Source organism: Malus sylvestris, chromosome 16 (genome assembly GCF_916048215.2).
Source record: "Malus sylvestris chromosome 16, drMalSylv7.2, whole genome shotgun sequence".
Taxonomy (NCBI): domain Eukaryota; kingdom Viridiplantae; phylum Streptophyta; class Magnoliopsida; order Rosales; family Rosaceae; genus Malus; species Malus sylvestris.
In genome coordinates, this window is record NC_062275.1 from 12,263,718 (window position 1) to 12,286,443 (window position 22,726).

The 22,726-nt window shown below is 36.7% G+C and overlaps 1 protein-coding gene and 1 pseudogene across 7 annotated transcripts; both read left to right on the forward strand.

Annotated features, from left to right (window-relative positions):
* The first annotated feature begins 7,364 nt into the window (after window positions 1-7,364).
* Window positions 7,365-11,189, forward strand: LOC126608541 (uncharacterized). 7 transcript variants are annotated; one of them, XM_050276482.1, is made up of 7 exons: window positions 7,365-7,457; window positions 8,277-8,331; window positions 9,160-9,430; window positions 9,976-10,193; window positions 10,329-10,421; window positions 10,514-10,594; window positions 10,676-11,189. In XM_050276482.1, the coding sequence occupies exons 3-7, from the start codon at window positions 9,410-9,412 to the stop codon at window positions 10,788-10,790; spliced, it is 528 nt and encodes a 175-aa protein (XP_050132439.1). In that variant the 5' UTR covers window positions 7,365-7,457; window positions 8,277-8,331; window positions 9,160-9,409; the 3' UTR covers window positions 10,791-11,189. The 7 variants fall into 7 exon arrangements, with proteins under 7 accessions (XP_050132439.1, XP_050132445.1, XP_050132446.1 ...); XM_050276488.1 differs by having other exon boundaries at window positions 10,517-10,594; XM_050276489.1 differs by having other exon boundaries at window positions 9,160-9,418.
* Window positions 11,190-21,006: 9,817 nt separating this feature from the next.
* On the forward strand, window positions 21,007-22,552 carry LOC126608148 (extensin-like; annotated as a pseudogene).
* The last annotated feature ends 174 nt before the right edge of the window (window positions 22,553-22,726 follow it).

Genomic DNA, 22,726 nt, shown 5'->3' on the forward strand with positions numbered 1-22,726 from the left:
TTTGACCATTTACTCCGAGGAATTAATACTGCATTTAATACAGGTGTTTGCACGACAAAGGATTCATCGCGCAAAGGTCCCAACCCACCTATAAATATTCGTTTCTGTTGTCCTAATTCTTCACATTTCTATTATCCTTATTCTTCAAAATTCTGATCGTGATAGGATGACGGATAAGAACAAGGGTGAGACTGTACATGATGCCAACCCGCATGATTTAAGGGATCATTTTGAGTTTGCGCATGCGATTGTTGTAGCCATAGGGAATAATTGTCCCACTGTTGAGTGGTGTTCTTGGGATGATGTACTTGGGAATGTGAAGAAGGATGTGATGGATGAAGTATTAGTGAGTATATAATTCTTGATGGATTAATAATTAAGCTTGTGAAATTTTTAGTTATATGTTAAAATTAATTATTTGCATTTACGTGTAACAGTGTAAGTATACTCTTGATGATGATAGGAACGAACAGTTGATGAAGTTGATGGATAATGCGTTGGATGGAGGTTACAACCGATGGCGTTATGAAGTCTTGCGGAATAGACCAGGATCATCCAAATAGTAGTTTTAAATTTATGTTTTGTATGACAATATTTAAATTTAAGGTGTTTTTTTATGTTACGTATTCGAACTTAATTATGTTTCAATTATGTATTTGGACTTAATTAGGTTTCAATTCATGTTGGTTTTTTTATTGAAACCTAATGTAAGCACCTTATCCTCGGTTTATATGTGTTTACAATCTTCAATGAATATCGTACTTATGCTGAAAATAATTGTATGGATTAAGTAATTAATTATATATAGACTAAATATTTAAGGCATTAATTATTTATAGAATAATATTTCAGGTATTAATTATTTATAGAATAAATAATTAATATTTTATTCGTCACGCAATATTTTGAGCGACAATAGCTTCATCGCGTAAGGAATCTTTGTGCAACGAACACATGTATTTGTCGCGTAAAGCACGGTCAGCATGCGTTCAAACCTTCCAATTAATTGCACATTGATGACGCATTTTGCGCGATGAATATTTTCGTCACGCAAAGGTGTCCTAGTGCTATATAAACACAATTTCAGAGCCCTAGTTTTCAAAAAAAAATTGTTTCAAAAATGATGGCCGATTCTGGAGAAGGTTCCGGCAAAAAAAAACTTGTAGTGCAAATAAAGAGGTATCGACGAAAGCAAGTGTTGTACTTTGAAGGTAAAAATTTGGATGAGGCGTACTCCGAATTTAAGTATGACATTGGGAATTTGGTGCGGAGGGATGTTCTCTCGAGTTTGAGTCTTGGAAAAAGGTTTCTGAGGAGCTGAAGAAGTCCATGCTGGGAGAGTTATCGGTAGGTTTGGTAAATAATGAATAATTATTTTTGTTAAAACGTAATATTTTTTAATTACTAATTTGTTGTTACTTGCATCAATGTATGTTCATTGGGATGTTGATGAAACCGATGAGAAGCAACGGATTTATGTGGATGGGCTTTTCAAGCAGAGTCTTCTGCAGTGGAAGTTTGATGTGTTGCAAGCAGAGGATTAAAGTTGATTAGGGTTGTTTTTTTTTTTTTTTAAAGATTTTGTGGACTTTATAATTTCTATTTGGGATAGTAAATTAGTTTTGTTAATTAATTTAATGTTTAATTAGGTTTGAGTTTCTGATTTAAAATAAAATAAAATTTTACAATATATACAAATAAAAATAAAATAGAAAAAAAATTAAAAAAAATATGCATTGTGCGACGATACATTCATTCGTCGCGCAATGTGTTGAAAAGAATAAATTGTAAAGTAAAGGACATAAAATAAATAAATGGTAAACTTGCGCGACGAATACTTATTTTTTCATTGCGCAAATGACGTTTGCGCACCATCTTCGTCGCTCAATGGTGTTTGCGCGACGAATACTTGTTTTGTCGCGCAAAATCGTCAATCCAAAAGTGAACTTTTTAATCTGGATTCAACCATGTGCAGATTGTGCCTCTGCACTCATCTCTTCAATTTTGCTCAATCTGTCATCCGTCACCTGTCATTTTCATTTTCTCTCAATTTCATCATCTAATACTCCCTCCATTTTCTTCTTTTTGTTGATCGAGCTATCTCGATGTATCTGGTAAGCGTTTTTTGTCATTATGGTAAAAGTATTAATGTAAATTCATACTAACGCCATTAATTCTGTTGTCTATAGGGATATTGTGTGTGATTAGCGATTGATGGAGAACGATTGAGAAGGTATTTTCTTCGTTTTATTTTTTAAACATATAAAACTAATTAAATTATGTTGAACTTAGTTTGTATTGTTTATTTTGTGTTGTGAAATTATATTTATATTATGTTGTTAAATTTGTACGTGACGTACAAATATGTGTTGTGATGTATGGAGTTAATTGAAATTAACTTCGTACTTGTTTTTTATTTTTAGTAAAAATTAGTTTCCCGTTCGAGGATTAGTTGGATTTCGCGCATGGATGCAAAAGCATGACTGCAGTCCAATTAATTCTTGAATTATCCCATTATTTGAACAGTTTGTGAATGCACAGTTAGGATGCGTAGTTTATGGTTGAAGGATTAAGTTTCGATTGTGGAGATTTCGGTATCATCTCTGTACGTTCTTCGGGTTGTACACCTGAAGAATAGTATTGAGATGCTACCAAAATTCATCCACGTCGAAATCTAATCTGATGTAACCGTAAATTACGTGACATGACTGTGCATTCCCGAATGGGATAGGGCCCTTACCGGAGGCATAAGGTGAAATTATCATTTTGTATGAAGTTGTTGTGATTGTTGTATTGTTATTGTGGTTCCAGGAATTATGGACAGGACATGGATACAAAACCCGAATAGATGCGCGGACGAATACTTGGATGGGATCGAGGATTTTATTGACTTTGCACATACACACAACCCGGGTGCAACTAGAATCCGGTGTCCTTGTAGGAGGTGTAACAACACGTTAAGGGAGACAATTGAAAATGTTCGATTTCATTTAGTAAGGAATGGAATGATTGAGACATATAATACTTGGAACCATCATGGGGAACAATTAGACAATGCTTCATCTTCAAACGCCACAAGAGTGGATAATGTTGAACCTATTGTGGATCCTAATGAACAAGTCATGGATATTATAAATGATGTTTTTCCATTTGCATCGACAAACACCAATCAGGAAGGGGAAGATGACGTGCCTACACCAATGGACAGTGCAGAGTTCGAACAATATGAAAAACTATTAAAAAATGCCAACCAAGAGTTATTCCCGGGGTGCGAGAGCTTTTCCGTTCTCACAGCCATTATGGAACTAATGCATGGAAAAATAAAGTATCGTATGTCGAACCAGTGTTTCGTTTAATTTTTGGGGGTTTTCAAGAGAATGCTTCCGAAGGACAATTGTTTGCCAAAAGACCATAGACACACGCAAAAGGTGTTGAATGGTCTTGTATTAGGTTATGAAAAAATTCACACTTGCAAAAACAATTGTATTTTATTCTACAAAGAGAATAAAGCATTGGATAAATGCCCTGTATGCAATGAGTCGAGGTTCAAAATGATATCTCAAAATAGAACGACTCAGATCCCACAAAAAGTTATGCGTTATCTGCCTTTGAAACCTAGGTTGCAGCGATTGTATATGTTGACGCATACTGCCACAAACATGAGATGGCATAAGGAAAAACGGGTAAACAACGATGTGATGCGGCATCTTGCAGATGGGGAGGCATTTCGATCGAATGTTCCCCGAGTTTGCTGCTGATTCTCGTAACGTTAGATTGGGACTTGCCACTGAAAGATTTAATCCGTTTGGGGTTTTAAACCAACACCACAGTACTTGGCCGATTTTCATATTTCCGTATAATTTGCCGCCATGGAAATGTATGGAAAAATAATACATGATGATGACTCTATTGATAACTGAAAATCCTGGTAAGTCAATCGACATATACTTACGGCCGTTAGTGGATGAGCTAAAAGATTTATGGACACACGGTGTGTGCACATACGATAAATGTACTAGCATGATGTTCACTTTGAAGGATGCAGTAATGTGGACTGTGAACAATTTTCCCGCATATGCAATGGTTTCCGAGTGGAGCATTATGGGTTATATGGCATGCCCTGTATGCAAGAAAGACATAACATCTAGTTGGCACGCCGAAAAAGTTTGTTACCTTAGTCATCGAAGATGGTTGCCTTGGGACCACTAGTGGTGAGAGAATGATAAAGAGTTTGACGGGGAGAAAAAGCATCGTCTCAGACCCAGAGAATGGTCCGATGCTCAGATTTTGGAACAGCTTAACCGTTTGGATTTTGCTCCTTTAGGGACCAATGTCAGTAGGACAAGACCTTCTACACATATGAATTGGACGCATAAGTCCATATTTTTTTAGTTCCCGTATTAGTCCAAACTAAAATTGAGACACAACCTCGATGTTATGCATGTTGAAAAAAATGTATTTGACACATAGGTCAGCATAATTCTAGATATTTAGGGCAAGACAAAAGACACAATCAAAGCTCGTCTTGATTTGGAACGAATAGGAATACAACGGGGTTTATGGATGAATAGGAACAATGATAAAGCCATAAGGGATCTTGCATTTTTTTCAATAAAACCGAATGACAAGAAAGAATTTTTAAAGCTTTTATCATCTGTAAAGTTTCCCGATGGGTATGCTTCAAATATCGCACGTTGCGTGAACGTTGAAGGGGGTAAATTAGCTAGCCTAAAGAGTCATGACTGTCTTGTGGTTCTGCAACGCTTACTTCCTGTGGGTATTCAACATCTCTTGCCAGCCGATGTAGTGAAACCAATCATGTTGTTATCCAGTTTTTTTTTGCAATTGACGTCAAGAACATTGCGAAAAAACGAACGTTAATCAGTTGCACCATGACATTGTGCAAGTTTGAGAAGATATTTCCTCCACTCTCTTCACAAGTATGATACACGTGATGGTTCACTTACCAAATGAGGCATTGCTTGTTGGACCAGTCAACTTTCAATGGATGTATCCAATAAAAAGGTATATATTCCTCGTCTTTTTTATTAATCAATATTAAATATATTACGATTAGTAATATGTGTATCATATCGTTTTCTTTTGGCAGGCTTTTTGGAGACTTGAAGAAAAGTGTACGAAACAAAGCAAAGCCCGAATGATCCATTATAAAAGCTTGAGTGGCATATAACGCGCTTACATTTTGTGGAATGTATTTAAAGGATGTTGAGACAACTTTCAATCGTCCTCCTCGCTATAATGACGGGGGTGTGAGAAATGAGAAACTTTTAGTTTTTGCCCAAATTGCTCGACCATTCAGAGATCCTATTTGTGGCGAGTCATTTTCCAAGAAGGACATGGAGGTAGCACATTGGTTCGTACTCAACAATTGTGACGAGACACTGTCATACCTAGACGAGCATGAAAATATGATGAAGTAGGCACATCCTTTATATTTGTATGCCAAGAAATATCATGAATTGTTTCCGCAGTGGTTTGTTGAATATGTAAATTTGAAGTGTTTTGTATTGGACATATATATGGTACCAATTAAGTTGCTCGAACTATCAAATTTAAACGTTTGTCTAATATTAGGTGAATCAACTGAAAGCATCGAATTCCCCCGCGAACACTGAAGAGTTATATAACTTGGCGTTTAAATGAATTCGCGTTGAATTGTACTCGGGTTGCCATGTCAACGGCGTCAAGTTCTTAGCAGGTGCACGAGATGACAAGTTGTGTACGCAAAACAACGGTGTTCATGTCCCCAGGGGAGGCGAAAGTACAGACATTGAATTCTATGGTAAACTAACAAGTGTCGTGCAATTGCTTTACAAAGACTGGTGCCAAGTGATCCTATTTAAGTGTCGATGGTTTAATACAAACCCAAGTAGGAATGGAAGTGTGAAAAGAGATCATGGATTACTATTAGTGAACATTAGCAAAACTTGGTATGATGACGACCCTTACATCTTAGCAACCATGGAAAAATAAATTATGTATCTAGATGACCTTAAAGCCGGGAGGGGTTGGAAAGTTGTTCAGAAGATGGATCATAGGAACGTGTATGTTATACCAGAACAAAACCGTACTGACAACGACATCGACAATGTTGCTGACCAACGTCTTGAATCTTCGATGGAAAGTGGTGCGGAAACACTCCAAGATACTAATCTTATCTAAGAACCATTTCAGATAGAAGGAGTATCTTCAATTGAAATACCGATTCAGTCAATCATAATTAACCTCGGTAATATTGCACGATACGATGGTCCAGTGCTCACAAACGACAATGGTGACGTACCTATCGATGATGAGGAATGAGACACTGAAAATGATGATAGCAACGAAAGTGAAAGTTATTATAGTTCGGATGAAGATTAAGGCAATATATTTGTAACTTTTTTTTTGTAAAACACATGAAATGGTTAATGCATTATATAGAGTGATGGAAAAAATGGTATGAATGATTCCCATTTTATATGTGAATTACTTTGTAAATAAATTTGGTATGTTGGTATTTTATAATAAATTGTAAACAAAATAAAAAAATTTAAAAAACCATTTTAAAACATAATTGCATGACGCATAACAATTTTTGGTCGCACAAGCTAGGCCTGGCAATTCCTGACACAACCCAATAACCCGACACGACAAGCAAAATATTAATTTTATAATTTTACAACCCTAAAAGAAATTACTATAATAATTATATATATTAATTTAACAATTTTATACCCCTAAAAACTATAAAAATTATATATATATATATATATTAAATTAAATTTAAAAAATTGGTGACCATTGGATTGACTTAAATATACATACCATTCAACTTCTTAAGTGTTATACGTACAAAATAAATAAATTTAAATCCACTAAACTAATGGATACTACAAAATCTTATGTTATACTTAATGAAAGTATAAATAAACTCTACGTGTTAGTGAATGTATCTTTTTTATGGGATACGCATTGTACGAAATTAATTTCAACGATTCAACCATCAAACTTGTTTGTATATGGTTCGAGATCGCATAAGCCGAAAATCGCAGAAAACAAACATTCAGAAATCAAGTAACGGGACAAAAAATTTCGACGGTTATAAACAAAAAATCACGATTTAACAGTTATTTTAAATTTACGCGGGAATATTGCGTGACGAATACATATATTTTGTCGCACAAAGTATATTTGTGCGACGAAATATATTTATTCGTCGCACAAGTGTCTGAAATTTCAATTAAGGTGCTTTTTTTTGGGGAAATTTTAAAAAACTTGCGCGACGATTGTTTAGCCTTGTGAGACAAAGACTCTTTCACGCAAGATTCTATATTTTAACCCCCCCCTTCTTCCCCTCACTTCCCTCTTCTTCCTTTTTCCCTGCGTGATACCCTCTCTCTCATTCATCTGTATCTCCATCTTTCTCTCGGTCGTCGCGACTTCGTCTCCAAGAGGTCATTTCCTCTTTAGTTTTTATTTTCAATTTTCTTTATTTACAAATTGGGGATTAGAATTAGGATTTTTTTGGTTTTCTTTTCTTTTTCAAATTGGGGATTAGAATTAGGGCAGTCGAGTTAGATTTAGGGTTCGTAAATTGGGGGTTACATTTAGGTTCTTAAATTAGAGTTTTTAGGGTTCTTAAAGGGGGTTAGATTTTGATCTTAAATTAGAGGAACGATTTTGGGCAATGAGGTTAGATTAGGTTTTCTTAAATTGGGGGTTAGATTTAGGGTTCTTAAATTAGGGGTTCTTAAATTGGTGGCGATTGTCATACTACAATCAAGTTTATGTCCAAGTGCTCAGGAAAGGTTATCATAGTGAGGGATAACAATAGGTTTCATAGGTTTGAAGATGGAAAGTGCACATGCGAAGATTAGTTCTGTAAACTTCCACATGCTTCCCTTTGTTTTTGTTTTCTCTATGATTGCACGTTGCTCTCTTCATCAAATATGCAGACATGAACACATCTAGAACATGAGTTCAGCGAGTTGGCATTTTTCATATTTCAAATTTTTGTTTTCTGGAGAAAAGGTTCAGCAATTTGGGATTTTTTTTTTCATCCAAATTTGTGTTTCCTGGAGAATGATATTGTGTTGTAAGTTTTTATATTCTAGATGGGTATTTATTTGCTCTCTTGAAGAAATTTGTTTATCTTTTTTGGATACTGGGTGAGGTTTTTTGTCAACGAATACTTTCATTGCTAATAATGTCATTCTTTAACAAAAATACTTTCATATGATAAGATTGTCATTCTTGATTTTTTAAATTTTCAGGAGAAAAATTCACTAGCTTTTGGACGTACACTTTGGTCACCTGCATTACTTTATGGTAATTTTAATTACTATTTCCATAATTTTGTTACCTTCCATTGCTTTCTAGTATTGTTGTTTGACTTCAAGTTCTAGTGGTCTGCTCGAAAGTAGTCCCCATGGATTTTAATATTGTTGTGGTTGACTTGCTTTTTTAAGGTTCATTTGATGAGAACTTACATATCAAAATTATATGTTTTGGTTACTCTCTTTTCATTGGTTTTCTGATTGTATTCATTGACCAATATTGTGCTTCGATTTTTTAAAATAGAAGGTTATCATCTCTGCTTCTAGGGAGATGCAAAAAAGGTTATCAGTTATCTTCTGCTTCCCTTTGTTTTAATTGTGTTATAGCACCTGTTATGTGTATTGGCGTGATATATTGGACTTTGTAATTCCTAAGATGCCTAATGCTTTCGTCTTCTAGCTATGATGCTTGTATCCATGGTTATTGTTGAATATGTGCCATACTTTTTTGTTTCCATCCATTAACTTGGGTGCATGTTCTTGGTTTCTACCTACCCTCAAGGAGCCAAATTGTTAGCTTGTGACTTATTTGTCAATTGAATTCCCTGACATACACATAGCACGTACATACTAGATTTTGCCTCCAACTACTCCTTTATGCTAGTTTCTTCTTTTAAGTTATAATTGTTGGGTCTATATCCTATATGAGTTGATTAGTTTGTGTATAGTATATCAGTTTTAAGTTTTGTTTCTGCCAAACTTGAATTGGGTTTAGAATTAGGGTTTTTAAATTTCGTTTTAAATTTAAGTTGAATTTATTAGCATGTGTACGGTAAGTTAAATCTTTGTGTACGAAACAAATTGATTTCCAATTTTGTAGATGTCAAACCTCATTAAAACCCGAAGGGCGATGACTTCTACACCTAATCCGACGACTACACCTACTACTGCCATCACTGCTCCGGCAGAGATGGACCATAGGCCAATTAATCTGGTTGACCCAGTTGGTCCTCCAGTCCCACAGGTGCAGGCATCGTCGACTTCTTTGCTGGCGTTGCCTGTTAGCACTCAATGTATTCACCGGCGCCCCCACACTACGAACTAGATGTTGCCATTGGGATCCACAACTGATGCCTCGGGTACACGGCCAAGTATACAATCCTAATTCACTCCCTTATTCCCATGTTAACTGAATTTTGTTATTTTAGGTTTAATTTGTTAACTTATGTCATGTAAGGATTAAAAAGTTGTCATCGTTCCAAACCTTTTATTAAACTGTTGTGATCATTGTGTTGGATGCGTATATTGTTTATGTTATTTTCAAGATTTTGGGAAATGTTTTAATTATAGGGGAGGTTATGCCAAAATTTTAGTAGGATTTGTTATTAGTTTTGGGTTAATGATTTATTTTTCATCTCTTTGCAACGAAGAAAAACACCCAAGGACCTTGTCGGCAATTGAAGACGGCCAAGGTCACCCGGGTGACCAACGGTCATATCCCAATTGGATACGATGAGTGACATCGGGCAGCACCAACGGCGGAGTAGCATAGTGCATTAGCCAATGACATTGGGCATGTCGTGCGGACCTTTTGCCCTAGCGTTGCCTTTTTAATGCTTTTCATGTAAAATTTATATATTTATATTTATTACTGTCTTTTATTACTAATACTTTCAAAATATTTGTTACATTGCAGACAAACTACAATTTGGAGGACATGGACGAGGACATGTTCGCGTACCTCAATCAGCTCTTCTCCGAACACTACAAGCAGTGGAAGAGTGACCTGCACCAATGTTTCCAGCAATTTGATGATCCGCAGGTCACTCTCGAGGAGGGTTGTCCGAAGGAGTTGAAGGACCGACAAGATAGTTGGGTTTGGCTTTGTGGTCATTTTCAAGAGCCAGGCTTATGGTGCGTTTTTTATTACGACTTCTTTTGTTTTACCTTTTTTTAATTTTTACTAATGTTTATTATTATTTTTTATTATTTTCTTTAAGTATTACAACCAATACGTATATTTTTTTTTAATAACAAAAGAAGGCGAAGGCAAAGGCGAACAAGATCAATCAGGAGAAGAAGACTCTTCTCCACCATTCGGGTTCGAGGCCTTTCTCTTATAGGATGGAGGCGCGACGGAAGGTATATATTACATCTTTCATTTCCAATTTTAAAATGCCGCTAATAAATTTTTTTTTTCTTACTAACATTTTCCTTATTTTTTTCGATTTCAGAAGGGTTCAAAATTTCCGGAGATTGACGTCTTTGCTAACATTTATGTTCGGCCTAGGAATGAGTTTACCGAGTCCTTTCATGTAAGTAATTTCTTATGCATTCAACATTTATACTAATTATTTCAAATTGTTTTCTATTAATAATCCTTTTTTTTTTCACAGGCGACTATGGTGGAGAAAAGTCAGTCGGTGCTTCAAAAGTCCGCCTCCTAGCTTCTCTCGAACACGCCTATTGAGTATGTGGATCCCCTTGAGAATGCAGGGTTTCACATCATGACAAAGACGTTGGACCAGACTTTCGGTCGGAGACCAGGGACTTATTGTCGGGGGATGGAAAATGCCAAGCGGCGAGAGAGTAGAGCCTCGTCATCCTAGCAGTCAAATGGCCAGGTTACGGCTTTGACGGAAGAAGTCGCTAGCCTAAGGAGTCAGCTAGCATCTTACAAGTCTCAAATGTCGATGCTTGTACAAACATCAGTTCCTCCGGAATACATCTCCCATGTTTATCTACATCATCGCCCTCACAGCCCTTCCACACTGAGCAAGCACAGCAATCAAGCTCGTCGACCTCTGACCCCGTCCCCAACCAGCAGTAAGATCCTTTAAACGACATTCCTATAGATTTTTCCGCTTTTTTTTTCATAGTTTTGTTCCTGCTTTCTTTTAAAACTTTATATTTGTACGTACATTTTTTTTATATTATAAATAAAAATTGTTTTTTTATATATTAATTTGCTTTCTTTTTTTTTGTCATTAGTATGAAATCTTTTTTTTTCTTTTTTTTCTTTTTTTTGATAAAAATTACATTTGCGGAACGCTGACCAGTCGTCGCGCATTACCAAGCGCCTCTAACATTTTTCGTCATGCAAACTTTTCGAGACAAACTAGTCACAAAGTGCACTTGTACCCTTTTATATCATAAGACGAAAACCTTCGTTCGTATAACTTTAGCGCGACGAGTAATAAAGCGTCGCACAATTTTTTTTTGCGTGACGAGTTTGAAATTATTCGTCGCGCAATGTCTTTTTTCACGACAAAATACCAGCTTTTTGGTCAAAATGCAATCCTAAAGAAAACTAGGGTCTTTTTCCCATTAATCTAATGGCAATCATAAGAAAACTAGGGTCTTCTCTTATTTCCAGTTTAAAACTGGGTTTTTGGGCACGCAACGATTTGGGTGCCAAGGAAGAATTCGGGTTGGCTGTGATTCAATTAAATGGTGCCTCACAAAGTCGTGGTTGCGGGTTTCTAGATCTTAAATGCTCAATCCCTTGCAAATATATGGGGTTTGTAGCTTATCTGATGTTCAATAAATTTGGGGAACATGAGATAGAAGACTATGTGAGAGTTCATGTGCTATGCGGGCTATCTGGGGAACAAGTAAAGATGCAGGGCGCTGAAGTAGTGAAGATCTTTGATAGCGATGACGAAGGTTTGATGCAAGAACCTGACATTGTGAAAATAAGATTCAATTTTCATTGGATGCTTAAGGTAATGGTGGGGATTCTCGTACATGACCAGGGGGTAAGCTCTGCAAATTGTAGCTCCTCTAGGTTTATAAATTCTATCTCTAATCTTTTTATCTTTAGACAAAATGAGCATAGATGGATAGTTATCTCTAGTATTAATTTTATTGACTCTATGTTTGATGATGATGAGTCATTTATCATGCCATGTCACAATAATCTTGTTTGTGATTATAAAAGTGTTAATTTTGATTTCTTTGATGTTACGAATGATCTTGCTTTATACCTGGTTGTTAATATGTCAAATGTGAAAAGTGAGGATGCTAAATCTAAGGAGAACACTAGAAATATGGTTTATGCTTTTCTTAAAGTAGAGGTTGGCTCTATGAGTGCAGGGCCCAAAATAGGAATGATGAGTCCAAAGAAAAGAGTATGTGAAGTGGATGCTGTTAAAAATGGACCTAGTGGTGGTGACCCTCATGCCACTATTAGGATACTGAGTCCAAAAAAGAGAATCCAATAGGAAATTGCAATTAAGGAAGAGTTTAGTTATCTTGAAGAATTAGATTGATTAAGTGTCTTGCATGGAACTGTAGGGGTATTAGGAGAAATGAATTTCCTAGTAATTTTAATTTTATATGTAGTTTAGCTAAATTGGACCTTTTTTGCTTGATGGAGATTAAGGTGGATGTTCATAAGGTCCCTAGGAACTTTTATTCCAAGTTTTTTGACAATATTTTTTTATGTGATCCAATTGGCCGATCTGGAGGCCTCTGCTTATGTTGGAATAGTACTAAGGCTTTTGTTAGTATAATTTCTTCCTCTCCGAGATATATCCATTGTTCTATAAAGGACTTAGTTACTAATTTAGAGCAATTAGTTACTTTCATTTATGCCTTTCCCCAAAAACATATGCAGTGTGACCTGTGGGAGGAGGTCCTCAAGTTAGATCCAATTCATAATCCTTGGTGCTTAGTTGGAGATTTTAACAATATTGTTGAGCTTTCAGAGAAGGTTGGGGGTAAGCAAACCCATACCACGGACATGAACAATTTTATCAATTTTCTTAATCGTGGCAACCTTTTGTCTTTAAATGTGTCTGGAGTTCCTTTTACTTGGACTAATTGTCATACGGATCATACGGTTGTTTTCAAGAGATTGGATAGGGTGGTGGCTAACCCTTTATGGTTAAATATGTTCCCTAATTATCATTTGCATAACTATCATATTTTTGGTTCTGATCATAGTTCTATTTTATTATCTCTAAATTCTAGTGAGGAGAAGAATAACTACTTCTCGTTTAAATTTGAGGCTATGTGGCTTAATCATCCTCAGTTTAAAACATTTTTGCAAAATGCTTAGCATTGTGACCCTAGTATTAATCCTAAAGATAAATTCAGAGTGTGTGCTGGTAAGTTTAAATTTCTAGTTTGTAAATGGAACAAGGACATTTTTGGCAATTTAAAGGAGAAAAAGAAAGAATTGTTAAATAAAATTGATGAGCTTCAAAAACAAATTATGTTTAACAACTCTGTTGATTTGATGATGGAAAAATCTCTGTGAGATGAATTGAATCATGTGTTACTTTGTGAAGAAATTATGTGAGCCCAGAGAGCTAAAACTAATTGGCTGCAACTTGGGGATAAGAATACTACATTCTTTCAAACTGTGGCTACTATTCGTTAAAAAAAGAAATGAAATTACAAAAGTCAGAGATGAGAATGGTTTTTGGTGGTCTGTTGGTCAGGGCCTTGAACAGGTTTTTGTGCACGATTTTAAAAAGCACTTTTCCTGTGACAGTCCTCCCTCAGATGCTTACCTAAGTAATTTAGCGAATATCATTCAACCTTGTGTTTCTAATCATCATAATGAAAGTTTGTTGTCTCTTGTTACAGATGAGGAAATTTGGGATGCTGTGAGTAGTATTGGAGCTCTTAAAGCCCTGGGTCTTGATGGTTTAAGTGCAGCCTTTTTTCATGGTTGTTGGGACCAAATTAAGGGCTCTGTTTCCTGTTTGGTCAAAGATTTTTTCCAAAATGGTTCCAGCTTAAGACTCATAAATCATACTAACATCACTTTAGTTCCTAAAATATATAATCCGAAAAATGTTAGTAACTATAAGCCTATTAGTTTGTGTAATGTTAGTTATAAAATTTTCACAAAGATCATCATTAAGAGACTAAAACCTCTGTTAGATCTTTGCATCTCTCAAAATCAAGGTGCTTTTGCTCCGGGTATAGCCAATCAGGATAATATTCTTATTGCTCACGAAATGTTTGCTGGTTTCAATAGGATGAAAGGAAGAACTGGAGCTATAGGTGTCAAGCTGGATCTGGAAAAGGCATATGATTAGTTAAACCAGGATTACATTTGGTATGTTCTTCTTAGATTTGGTTTTCATAATCATTTGGTTGAATTAGTTATGGAATGTATTACTTCTCCTTCCTTCTCTGTGCTTATAAATGGGCGACCTCATTGTTATTTTTATCCAAAGTAGGGAATTCGACAAAGGGACCCCTTGTCCCCTTATATTTTCATCATTTGTATGGAACCGTTAATTAGACAGCTTAATACCCTAACAAATAACCCAAAGTCTCATATTGGTATTTTGTCCTCACCTAGAGGATTTAAAATCTCCAATCTAGTGTTTGCTAATGAATGTCTCCTGTTTGCTAAGGCCACGCCGAGGGGTGCGAGGAATATTCTTCAAATCCTTAATATGTTTTCTAAAACGGCAGGCCAACAAATAAACTTTCATAAGTCGTCCTTGTATTTTTTCAAGAATACCACTTCTCCAACTAGAATTGATATTGTTAATATTTTACATATTCAACATAAAACTACTATTGTTAAGTACCTAGGAATTCATAATATTGTTTTCTAGAAAGACCAAGTTAATGGTAATGAGTTACTTAAGAGGGTTAAGCAAAATTAGCTGGTTGGAAAGCAAGCACTCTTTCAAGAGCGGGGAGGCTTACTTTACTTAACTCTAATCTAACGGGTATGCCTAATCATGTTATGTCTTGCTTTAAGTGTCCTGACAAGATTGTCAATAAGCTTACTAAAGAGTGTAGGGATTTTTTTTCTGGGGTAAGGACAAGAAAATCTATCCAGTGGCTTGGAATTCGGTCTATGCTCCTAAGAAAATGGGAGGTTTGGGAGTTAGAAGACTTGATCATTTTAATAATGCTTGTCTCGCTAAGTTGGGTTGGAAGGTAATGACTGAGGAGGATAACTTGTGGGTGAAGTTAGTAAAAAGTAAGTACCATAGAAAGGAAAATTTTCTAGATAATAAAATCATTCTTTTTACTTGGAAAGGTATCTTGAAAAGTAGGGATGTTATTCTTAAGGGTATGAGATGTAGAGTGGGTAATGGTAAGGACATTTTGTTATGGTCTCACAATTGGGTTTTTCCTTACCCATTGTTCCATCTCTTACCCAATATTGACAACCAAAACATTAATTGGGACTTGAAAGTTAATGAATTTATTGATAATTATTGTTGGGATAGGACAAATCTTTCGCAAGTGGTTAGTAATGAAATTGTGAGGAAAATTTGCAATATTACAATTCCCTAGCAGGATTCCAAAGATGTACTAGTTTGGGGTCCAAATACAAATGGTAAGTTCTCTGTTAAATCAGCTACTTGGATCCATAAAGGGACGTTGACTCAATCTACAAAGCATAAGTTAATTAATAAGATGTGGAAACTTAATATTCCTCCTAAAGTTAAGATGTTTGCGTGGTTGTTCATTCATGATAGACTTCAAACTAGGAAAAGATTAAGTTATATTGTAATTAATAGTGATAAGATGTGTCTTTTTTGTAATTCCGTAGACGAGGACCAAATGCATTTATTTTTTAATTGTGGTGTCACTAAATTGATTTGGGACCCTTGTTCAATTAAGTTGGGCAATTTCACTAATACTAACTTCGACTCAGCAATAGACTGGCTAAATTCTTTAAAGCATGTTGATAAGGAAGCTCCTAGTGATTTGAGCTTGTGTTTGCTCCTTTGTTGGCAAATTTGGAATGACCGTAATAATATGGTGTTCAGAAATGTTTTTCCCATCCCAGCAAGATCTAAGTTATTGGCTATTTCTATGGGTGAGCGATATCTTAAAGCCAATGTTAAAGGTTTAAGAAGAAATACTAATGATACTTCCACAATTGTTAAATGGCATCCGCTGGATAAGAGTTTTGTTAAGTTAAATTTTCATGGTTCTGTGGCTGGAGACAAGGTTGCGTCGGGATTTGTCTTAAGGAATCATAATGGACAGATTATTAGAGGTGGAGCTTTAAATCTGGATGGTGCCACTATTTCTGAAGTGGAGGCTAGGGCTCTCAAAGAGGGCCTCTTTTTGCTAAGAGGAATGGCTATAAAAAGATTATGATTGAAGGTGACTTTACGTTGGTCATACAGTCAGTGTTGGACTGGAGTGCGACACCATGGAATATGGTTCCTAATATTGAAGATATCAAGTGGACGGTGACCAATTTTGATTGCATTGACTATAAGCATATTTATAGAGAGGCTAACTTTGTGGCAGATGTCTTCGCTCGCCATGGCCTTCTTATTACTGATTGTCATATTTAGAATCATTGTATTCCTTCATTTGCTCTTCATACTCTTCAATCCCACTTGACACTTGGTAGGTGCTAGATGGTTGGAGCTGGCTACTGTATATATTATTAATGGGAAAAGGATCCTCGCCGGATCATTTTTCTGGAGATTCCGGGAATCCCATGATCGTGACCGCCGATACACGATGAACAGTCACGATATTTAAATTTTAAATATAAATAGTACCTAACGAAAACTGACCGCACGATATACAATGAACAGTCACGATCATGGGATCCCCAGGAAAAGGATACGGCGAGGATCCTTTTCCTATATCACTTCCAACTCCAATATGTTGAGACTTGAGAGTGAATTATATACCGAGGAAATGATGAATTTTGCATGCCCTTATAAATAATTGAGCTACTCTCCATATTGCTAATTGGTTTTATAGTGGAATCTCAAATTTCTTCATGGTATTACAGCAGGTTGTCCCATGGGTGAAGTCTAACGCCACACGTGCTCACGTCACCCAATTTGTGTTGTCCACTTGCTATGCTTAAAAATTTGCCACATGTAAGAGGGCGTGTTGAGAGTGAATCTTACATCAGGGAAAGAACAAGCCTTACATGTGCTTATAAGCAAGGAAGAAAATATCGGTAATATCGGAAATATCGGTAGTCCGAAAACACGGAAATATCTATGGAAATATCGGTAAAATATCGATATCGATAAAAATTACATGGAAACCACGGAAATTGTAAGAAAAACTTGGAAATTTTTATTGAAACTTTGTAGGATTTTTATTTAGTCAATTATCTATTAGTTTATCACAAAAAATTGGAAGGAAATGCATTGCATGATGGATTTAACATTATCAAGTTGATTATATATCGAGCTGACAAACATTGTGAGTGTAGAAAATATGTAGTAATTAATGAAAGAAGTCTAAACACACCATAATCATTTATATATAATGAATTAGTACAATATTTGGAGGTTTTATTTAGGATATTAAAAAAAAAAAAGGGAAGTGAATAAAATGATGAAGACTAATGTGCCGAATTTGACATTTTAAATTTCTTACACATAAGCATGCGTCTAGGCATTGAAGTTCCAAATTATAGTATATCAATTAACGATTGAAAATCAATACATTGAATAAAACTAAACTTTAATTTGGATGCCGATTATGTTTTTTCAAGTTTATATAAAGTAAAAGAATTGAATTTTGGAAGTCAGGAGTGTGTCAATTGTTTTATAATTCGTCCGAATACATATATCAGGTTGCTACTCAACGTAATTTGAAAGTATATCTAGTGCAAGGACTTGTCTTTTTTTGCTGATAAGCAAAGGGTTTGTAGCTTTTTTTGCTAAGCAGTAGAACATATTATGTTTGTTTAATCTTTAGCATTTGATGGTTGTCCACAAATATAGGATAGAAGGCCCCAAATTAGATTTGGCTCTTACCTAGTTGGAGTCACAAGTTCACATGTACCAGCCCTTGAGGCAATACGTTTTGGTTTTCCGGCCAAACCACGGCGAGTTGGCCGGCGTGCAAGGTATCAATCTCTTCGTCTCGTCGAGTAGTACAACTTTCCTTTTTGTTTCACTTAATTTCGTTGAGTATTGAAAAAGTTATACTCATTTGAATCTTACCCAGTTTCCGGCGACCTCAGTGGCTTTCGAGGCAATTTCTGGCCAAACCACAATGAGTCAGACGTCGTGTGAGGTACCATTCTCTTCGTCTCTTCGAGGGCTACAACTTTCCTTTTTGTTTCACTCAATTTCGTTGCGTATTGAAAACGTTATACTCATTTGAATCTTACCCAGTTTCCGGCGATCTCAGTAGCTTTCGAGGCAATTTCCGGCCAAACCACGGCGAATTGGCCGGCGTGCAAGGTATCAATCTCTTCGTCTCGTCGATTAGTACAACTTTCATTTTTGTTTCACTCAATTTCGTTGAGTATTGAAAAAGTTATACTCATTTGAATCTTACCCAGTTTCAGGCGACCTTAGTGACTTTAGAGGCATTTTCCGGACAAACCTCGACGATTCAGATGTTGTGTGAGGTACTATTCTCTTCGTCTCTTCGCGGGCTACAACTTTCGTTTTTTTCTTGCTTGATTTGGTTGAGTTTTGACAAAGTTATGGCCGTTTAAAGTGGGTATGAATTTTCGGCCGAAATTCCTATTTTTTTTCCTTGGTCGAGTCCCACATCGCCCAGCGAGGGCAGTGAGCATGCCAAGAATGCCTATAAAAGGCACATTCACTCGGTGAGAAAATCATGTCTTGGTTAGCCTTTTGGGGTTTTGATCAAGTGTAGTATATGTTGATATTTTCAACATTTTAAAATATTTTTGAATATTATATTGTGATATTATTGATAATTTTAAAAATATTGTGATATTATCGATATTATCGATAATATCGCGATATTTTGACGAAAATCATTTGGATAGTTAAAAAAATTTCGGATCTCTAAAAAAACGATAATATTGGTGATATTTCGCCGATATTATTGATTTTTTCTTCCTTGCTTATAAGTAATTGGGTTACTTCTCATATTGCCAATTGATTTTATGGTAGAATCCAACTTTCTTTATAGTATCAGAGCAGGTTGTTTCATGTGTGAAGCCCAATGGCCACACGTCCTCTACGTGACCCCATTTATGTTGTCCATGTATTAGGCTTGAAAATTTGCATATGAGGGGGTGTATTGATAGTGAATCCTTCATCGGAGAAAGTTTATAGTGGAACCCCAACTTTCTTCAAGGCATCAGAGTAGGTTGTCCCACATGTGAAGTTCAACAGCCACACGTGCTCCATGTCACCCCATTGGTATGGTTCACATGTTAGACTTGAAAATTCGTCACACAGACGTATTGAGAGTTAATCCTTCATTGGAGAAAAGATGAACTTTGCATGTGCTTACAAGTAATTCGACTACTTCCCATATTACCAATTTTATGATGAAATATCAACTTTCTTCACAGTACACAATATAAATGCACTCTTTTTTCTATACGGATGGCTAAAATCGAAACTCAAAAGCATCAAGCAATTTCGTTAGATAACAGGAGCATCAAGCACAAAACCGAGCGCAATGGCGTTCTAGGATTCATATAGCCGACCCCACTTAGTAGGAAAAGGCTTTGTTGTTGTTGTTGTTGTTGTTGTAACAGGAGCATCAAGTAATTTATATGGCAGAAATCCGTACGTCTTGAGGAAAGTCGCTTGGATGTACTAGAAAACTTGTAAATGAAAAACTTGTTCCAATTTCCTTCAGATACATAAATTATTAGACGAGTGAAAACTATGTGTTCTTGGGCCTGTTTTTCACAATGACCAAAGTCAAGCAACTTTCAAAACTGGTAGGTCTTGACCGTTTTGGTGTCATATCGCCTAAGATTCTTATCAATTCTAAAAAAAACAAATTCATGAGTTATAATATAGTTAAATAACCGTTTTATGATGAAGCAAATAGTGTTAATAACCAATTCACAGGTTATAACATATGAATTGACTGGTTATACTAAGTACCACATAATAATCTTTCCCAAAATGGGATCAAAAATGTTTAGCTAGAATAGAAGATGGTTAAGCTCATTCAGACTAGGATGGCATTCGATTAAGTAGCATTAGAAAAATTAATGTATGCTACCAAAAGACAGCTGCATGTATAATCAATTCACGTGTTGTAATACTGGTTGATTCTTTTTACAATTATAGAGGCCATTCGACATTATTAACTCCGAGAAGAACATAAAACTTATTTTATCCTACTAAAACACAGTTATTTACGTAGTATAACTAATCTCCCACAAATGGGGTCCAAATATCTTTATCTAGAATATAATATAAGATGGTTAAGCTCATCCAGAACTAGGCTAGCACACTCAAGAAGCAGCATTAGGGAAAGAAAAAAAGAGACTCAAAATTAGTTTATTAAAGTTTTGGAGTACACACTTTAAAATCTTCCTGTGAAAGAATCTGCAACTCCAATCTCCATCAACCTTTACGACTAAAATGAAAGAAGGTTCATGCTTTCCAACCCTAAATTTTTGTGATTTGCATGTGTGAAAACACCCATCTTTGCTTGTGCCAAAAGGATTCCACAATATTAGTGGAACTCCAGTTAAAACGTCGAAAGCTAAGTCTCAATGAAAATGTAAACAAAATCATCTGATCATCTCCTTTTATTTCTTTATCCACGGACGGTGGATATCCTAATAATCTCGAAAGACAGACGTCCCTCAATCGCACACAGCCATCAATTCCATCACACAGAAAGCAAATTCTTTTTGGCACAGCATTCCATCGTCCATATAAAACCGACCCCTTTCTTCCATCCTTTTAACACATTTGACATTGATTTTTGCAGGTTAAGTTAATCAATTCGAAAAGGAGATTCCTTGCATGTCCCACATCTTTTGCCTTTCTATTATTCCTTGCCATTTTTATTTTTATTTTTTGCAATGTGTATAAATAAAATGCCACCTATTAATCCATTGCCCCTCCCTCTCTCCCTCCCTCCCTCCACCCTCTTCATTGCCTCTCATGGAGGTATGGCCCTAAATTAATGGCAATCACATACTTCCACATTACATGTATCAGTCCATGCTTACATTAATTTTTCCGTGTCTCGAATGCAGAAACCTCGGGTGACGGAGATTCATGTCCGGATGGACTGTAACGGATGTGTGCAGAAGATCAAGAAAGCACTACATGGCATCAATGGTAAGAAATTAAGAATCCATGTTTTTTTTGTTTTTTGGTTTTTGGTATGTTTCTTACACTAAGAACCCAGCTTTTATTAGCTTGTAGTTTTTTTATGTTTTTGAGTGAAGACTTGTTTTTTTTTTTTCTTCTGCAGGTATATATGATCTTTACATTGACTTCCCTCAACAAAAATTGACAATAATTGGGTGGGCGGATCCGGAGAAGATAGTAAAGGCGATTAAGAAGACGAGGAAGATTGCCACCATATGTTCCCACACAGAACAACAAACGGAACCTGCTCCACCACCGCCAGAACAAGCGCCGGAGAATGGTTCTCCAGCTCCTGCGGCAGCAAACCCCCCTCCTTCAGAAGCACCACCACCGGCTGAAGCAGCTCCGCCAGCTGAAGTGGCACCGCCAGCAGAGCCACCAAGAGAATCCCCGCCGCCTGAAAATCCAACACCCGAGCCAACAGTACCAACACCTGTGTCTGCTGAGACCAATCCCGGCCAACAAATACACCACCAGAGACCAAGAGACGTTGGAGAAGCTCATACCATATACCACCACCCACCTGATTATGGCTATAGATATGGCTACTCCCAAGGCTACAATGGCTACTGGAACAGATACCATAACAGCCAAGGACCTCCACAGGAGCCTGCCCATATCCCCGCCCCGATGGGACCTCCTCCAATGATCCACGCCCCAATGGACCCTCCTCCAATGAGCCACGCCCCGGGTCCTCCCCCGATGAGCCACGTCCCAATGGGTCCTCCCCCGATGAGCCACTCCCCATTGGTTCCTCCCCCGATGAGCCACGCCCCGATGTGTCCCACCCCACCTCCGCCTATGCATGTGACACACAGCTACAACACATACAGACCATCACCTTATATCACAGAATTTGAATATATCCAGCCACCCCCACAACCCTCACATTTCAGCAGGATGAACCATTACAACGAGCATTTCAGCAGGGCGAACCATTACAACGAGGAGCAGCACGACGTCAACGGCAACGGAAACATCACATCAATGTTTAGCGACGAAAATCCGAATGCGTGTACCGTAATGTAGAGAGAGAGAGAGAGAGAGAGAGAGAGAGAACGGTACAAAAGGAGGGGTACTGTTTATCCCCAAAAGAATCACGGCAAGAACGTTAATGGAGAATATGTTAGCAGGAAAATATAATTTAATGGAATTATATTTTTCTTAATCGTGTGATATTATGGGAAGAAAGAATGAGATTCCAAGCTTGTAAGCGAAGAAAGAATTGATCCTAAATCCTCTCCAACAGGGCTACTACATACTGCCGGCAACCTGGAGTTTCCCAAATCGTGTTCTGCCGAAAGTAATCTGAAAAACCATTGTTCCCAGTTTCTCTCCTCACAGAATGCACAACACCAAGTTCCAAGATCAAACTTCTGCTCTGGAGAGGAGCTTCCTGGCTTAATATTC